The 5,244-nt window shown below is 42.2% G+C and overlaps 1 protein-coding gene across 1 annotated transcript; it reads left to right on the top strand.

Moving 5' to 3' along the window:
- The first annotated feature begins 2,258 nt into the window (after positions 1-2,258).
- Positions 2,259-4,747, top strand: LOC108900289 (proteoglycan 4-like). The gene has a single exon (XM_018701278.2). It carries the CDS (start codon positions 2,435-2,437, stop codon positions 4,409-4,411), a length of 1,977 nt encoding a protein of 658 aa, XP_018556794.1. The 5' UTR covers positions 2,259-2,434; the 3' UTR covers positions 4,412-4,747.
- Positions 4,748-5,244: the final 497 nt, after the last annotated feature.

Consider the following 5,244-nt stretch of genomic DNA (forward strand, 5'->3'; position numbering starts at 1 on the left):
AGCTTTAACTGCTTTTTGTTTTAAAGAGTGTTGGACTGATTGGATGTGTTGCTTGAACTCTTCACTTAAAGCAATAAAGCCTGTAAATTTACATTTATGAATATGGAATTTGTCCATTACAATAATAAGATACATAGAAGTTTTTTGGGTGTATTATTTTCCAGGAGACCAAATAATACATTCTTCCACAGCAAAGTGAAACTTTCATCTATATTTTCAGTAATGAAAGCACATGGGTTTTGACAGAAATTCTTCACAACTGGGCAATGCTAAAATAAATGCACAGTTTCTGGACATCCACAACAGAAACTATAATTTTACATTAATTCTGTTTTTCTCCAAAAAAATGTACATTTTCCTGACTCATCGTGTCAAACTTTTCATCTTATTTGATCAACACCATCTACACAGAAGCCTTCAGTCAATCAGTCTTTGATTACACAGGAGGACAATTTTTCTTTTTGTTTTCATCATCAACAAATGATATTTGGCCGAGAATGAAGAATTAATGACAGGTGGTTGGAATAGGAAAAAAATATGTAATGATTATGACAGGGTCAAAGCTATGCTGAAACACAACAGTGGAATTTTATTTTCTTCATTTTCCTTCTTTCTTTATTTTCAGGTGGTAGAAATGGGCCTCTGTGGAGATCTCTGCAGCTAGCAGAGGTGGAAGTAAAAACATGGTATTTCATGTGTTACATATTTGTTTAAATGTAAATTATTGCATTCACCACATTTAAAGTCACAATTGTTAAACAGCACATGATGGAGTCATGATAAACAGTGTGAAAATGCAACAAGTGAAAGGAGCTGAATCAGCAGCTACAGCAGAGAAGAAGCTGCTGCTTCCTCGTCTAGAGAGGAGACACTCAGCTGCTCTCGGCCCACCGTCTAGATACACGTTGTAAATGTTGACACTGTCAAACTGACAAATGCACAAATCAAGATCAAATGTGCAAATGAAAATTTGTATTTGAGTGATCCAGTAGTGAGATTTTGTGCACAGACATGTACATTAAATTCTAAATGGGTTAGCCCCCTCATACCTGTCTAATCTTCTTAATCCTTATATTCCCTCCCGTGCTCTGCGCTCTCAGAGTGCAGGGCTGCTGTCTGTCCCCAGAGTTAAAAAGAAGTCAGCAGGCTGCAGGGCCTTCACCTATCAGACCCCCTTCCTCTGGAACAACTTCCCTATTGATATTAAACAGGCTGACTCAGTTGAGGCCTTTAAATCCAAACTAAAAACTCAATAACTAAATATTATTATTATTATTATTATTATTATTATTATTATTATTATTATTATTATTATTATTGTTATTGTTATTGTTATTATTAGCCCACGCCCCTCTCTCTGTCTAAACCCAACCAGTTGAGGCAGATGGCCGCAAACCCTGAGTCCGGTTCTGCTTGAGGTTTCTGCCTCTTAAAAGGAAGTTTTTGCTTGCCACAGTGGCCTAGTGCTTGCTCATGTTGGGATCTGCTGGGTCTCTCTCTGTAAATTTTATAAGATAAAGAGTATGGTCTAGACCTGCTCTATATGTACAGTGCCTCAAGATAACTTCCATTGTGAATTGGTGCTATGTAAATAAAATTGACTTGACTTGACTTACAAATGTGACTTTAGCTTGTTGTGCACAAAAAGGACACAGACATCTGCTTTATAATGGCTCAGTTGGAGGACAGTGTATTTTATCCATGTATTTGCTGTCATAAACTGCTACAGAGGACAACAGATTTCATTCCTACATCCATCAGTGGCTAATGTGTCCAATCAAAGTGCTTATGAGCAAAAAGAGCAGTTTTTGCCTGCTCACACATTATATTTGGTACAAACACTGATGTGATTATTTCACTGTCATTACTATTATTACAATCAGCTGCAAAGCCTCAGACATGTGATGTTATTTCATTATATTTCTGCTCTTACTAAAGTGATTTCCTCTGTGCATTGCTTAAACCATGTGATGTACTGTTGTCATCTCTGTTTCTATTGTCCAGCAACAAGTGAACAACCTGTTTGTTATATTCCTTGAACCTGCGTGTGGCAACATCCAACTATAAATGCTCTGTCTGAGTCTGTCTCAATTTTGTCAACAACCGCTCATCTGATGGACTTCAAACTTCACATGTGTGTTGCTGAGGACCCGAGGAAGGGCAGTGTCCACTGTGAAGTTTCTGGAGTCGCGGTTGTTGAGAAAATGGACAGACAGGAATTCCTCCATTCATTTTAAATTGGACTGCCGTTACCATGGTAACCATGCTTTAAACCACATAAACTCTTTGATATGACTGATGACATCATCAGTGACTCACTGTTGTGAGACTATATATAGGGGTCAAATATTCCATTTCTGACATCTCTTTTCATAAACCCCTGCGTTACTTAGTGACCAGATTCATTCACCGAGAGCACAATCGCAAACTCAGTATGGATACAAACAAAGAAAACAAGCACATTTTTCGCGTCCGAGACAAGGACGGTAAAATCGTACAGGAAATTACTGTCGATTCGTTGAACGAGGAGAAGGAAATCCTAGATCAACTTATGGAGGTAGCAGAGAAAGAAAAATCCCTCTCTACTAGGAAAGCAGCGTGCAAGCCGCACAAAAGGACTCCAGCTGTCAACCCCTGGAAAATTCCAGAAGTGGCTGACCAAAGGTCTCGTCTGAGTCTGGATGAGGACAACTATCCCTCACTCCAGAGAGAGACAATTACAAAGCAAACAAAAGATGGACAAGTAAACACAAAGATTCAGCCACGAAAATGGACTGCGACTGGTGGGGTAAGCTGTGTCTTTGGACTGACAGTGCCACCTAAGCAGACAAAGACACAGGCTATACTCAAAAACAAAACACAAGCAGCTGTACCTCTGGAAGCAGAGGCAACAACTGCTGTGTCAGTTCACCAGCCTGCACAAAACAACACCACACAGGCTGAAATAACGACAAACATCAAGGCTCAGAAAGCAGAGCCTGTAAAAACCGGTCTAAACCGGCCTGAGGAGATGACCAAAGTGCCAGTCCCAGAACCTAAAAAAGTAGGGCCTGTGGTGAGCATTCTGAAACGGCCTGAGGGGACAACCAAAGCGCCAGTCCCAAAAACTCAAAAAGTAGGGCCTGTGGTGAGATTTCTCGAACAGCCTGAGGGGACAATCAAAGCACCAGTCCCACAAAAAGTAGGGCCTGTGGTGACCATTCTCAAACGGCCTGAGGGAATAACCAAAGCACCAGTCCCACAACCTCAAAAAGTAGGGCCTGTGCTGACCATTCTCAAACGGCCTGAGGGAATAACCAAAGCACCAGTCCCACAACCTCAAAAAGTAGGGCCTGTGCTGACCATTCTCAAACGGCCTGAGGGAATAACCAAAGCACCAGTCCCACAACCTCAAAAAGTAGGGCCTGTGGTGACCATTCTCAAACGGCCTGAGGGAATAACCAAAGCACCAGTCCCACAACCTCAAAAAGTAGGGCCTGTGGTGACCATTCTCAAACGGCCTGAATCAACAATCGAAATCCGACCTTCAACTCCCGCGGCAGAGCCTGCCATAACCAAGCCAGAGATTCATCAGGTTATGGCCCAGGAATACAAAATAGCTTCACTGGAAAGAGAAAAACTGGCACTCATCATGGAAGTCGAGCGATTGAAATCTCAGCTCGGCCGCGTAGCGATGGATGCCACTGAGGAGGTGAGGGAGCTCTTAGCTGAACTGTATAGTAATGGTAAAAAAGGAAAGGATGCAGAGCAGAATGCAGAAAGGCTAAGGGCAGCTCTGAGAATGGAAACCAACAGTAGGAAGGAGGCTGAGAAAAACCTGGCCAAGCAGGAGGAGGAGACCTCCACCATTAAACAAACACTGGCCCAGGTCAAAAATGACCTGGAGAACTCCCGCTGCCAGTGGGAGAATGAGAAGTCCCGTCTCCTCGCTGACCAAAGTCAGGAAGTCTCTACCCTCAAGGCATCATTTCAGCAGGAGCTAGAGAAGAAAACATCCGAGTGGAAGGAAGACAGGTCCCGGCTCGTGGAGGAACACATCAAAGAAACATCAACCCTCAAGGAAACATTTCTCCAGGAGCTGGAGAAGGAAAGATCAACGTGGGAGAAAGAAAGATCACGACTCCTGGAGGAGCAGATGAGGGAAACCTCCAGCCTCTCAGCAGCTCTGGTGAAGGCACAGGAAGACCTGGACAAAGAGCAGCTCCAGTGGCGCCAAGAGAAGTCTGGCCTACTGGAGTCTCTGAGTGTCCTGAAGCAGGCTCTGAGAGACAGAGAACAAGACAGAGAGACATCTACAAATGACCTGATGAGTAGAGTGGTGGAGATGGAAAACCTGATGGAGGAGGTGCAAAGACACCCTAAAAGAAAATCTCTGAGGAAGAGGTTCCTCAATTTTTTCCGAAGACGGTGATGCCACCCCTCCATCCTTTTCCTCCAGCTCTCTCTCTCTCTCTCTTTATCTCACCCATCCGCTCCCCACCCCGTCACAACCCAACTGGTCAAGGCAGATGACCACCCACCCAGAGCCCGGTTCTGCTCAAGGTTTCTACCCATCAAAAGGTAGTTTTTCCTTGCCGCCGTCGCCAAGTGCATGCTCGCGGTGGAATGTTGGGTACAAAAGAATAATTCCCCCACTAACCCTGATCTAACACTGGCCCCCAAATCCCAAACAAAAAAACAAACAAAAAAACAAAACAAAACAAAAAAAACAAACAAAAAAAAAATAAACAAAAAAAAAATTCAGCAATGATGTTAATACTTTTATTGTAAAAAATTCTAGGTCTCACAATGTTGATAAATAATGGCACGCATTGACAGACAGAGTCAGTAATAAAATAAAAAAATTCACCTGTTGACCCTGTTCTGTTGTGGTTGCTATTACATTATTTTCCTGCTTTCCATCTGTTGGTGTGGTCGTGCAGGTTAAATACAGTAAAAATGGCTGCAATAATAATCTGATAAATTAGAATGGTAACTTCGATTTGGTCAGAATCATGTCAACGCTGTGTAGGCGTGAAGTAAAAATCATTTAACAGGACTGAGTGAAGTTGTTACCCAGCCAACATCATAGTCAGAGTGTGTGTAAAAACAGCAAAAAGCTGTTCATTTCTACTTTTATACTAAAATACTGATGAAAGGATTAGCACTTTATTACTGTTTGTATTACTGTTACTTGCACTTAACAAGATGTCCTGTGTATTTGCAGATTTGCAGCACATACAAACACATGATACTGTATATGTT

This window comes from Lates calcarifer, linkage group LG3 (assembly GCF_001640805.2).
Source record: "Lates calcarifer isolate ASB-BC8 linkage group LG3, TLL_Latcal_v3, whole genome shotgun sequence".
Classification (NCBI taxonomy): domain Eukaryota; kingdom Metazoa; phylum Chordata; class Actinopteri; family Centropomidae; genus Lates; species Lates calcarifer.

Coding starts and splice junctions, on each gene's coding strand:
- LOC108900289 (XM_018701278.2), top strand. CDS start 2,435: ATGGATACAAACAAAGAAAACAAGCACATTTTTCGCGTCCGAGACAAG.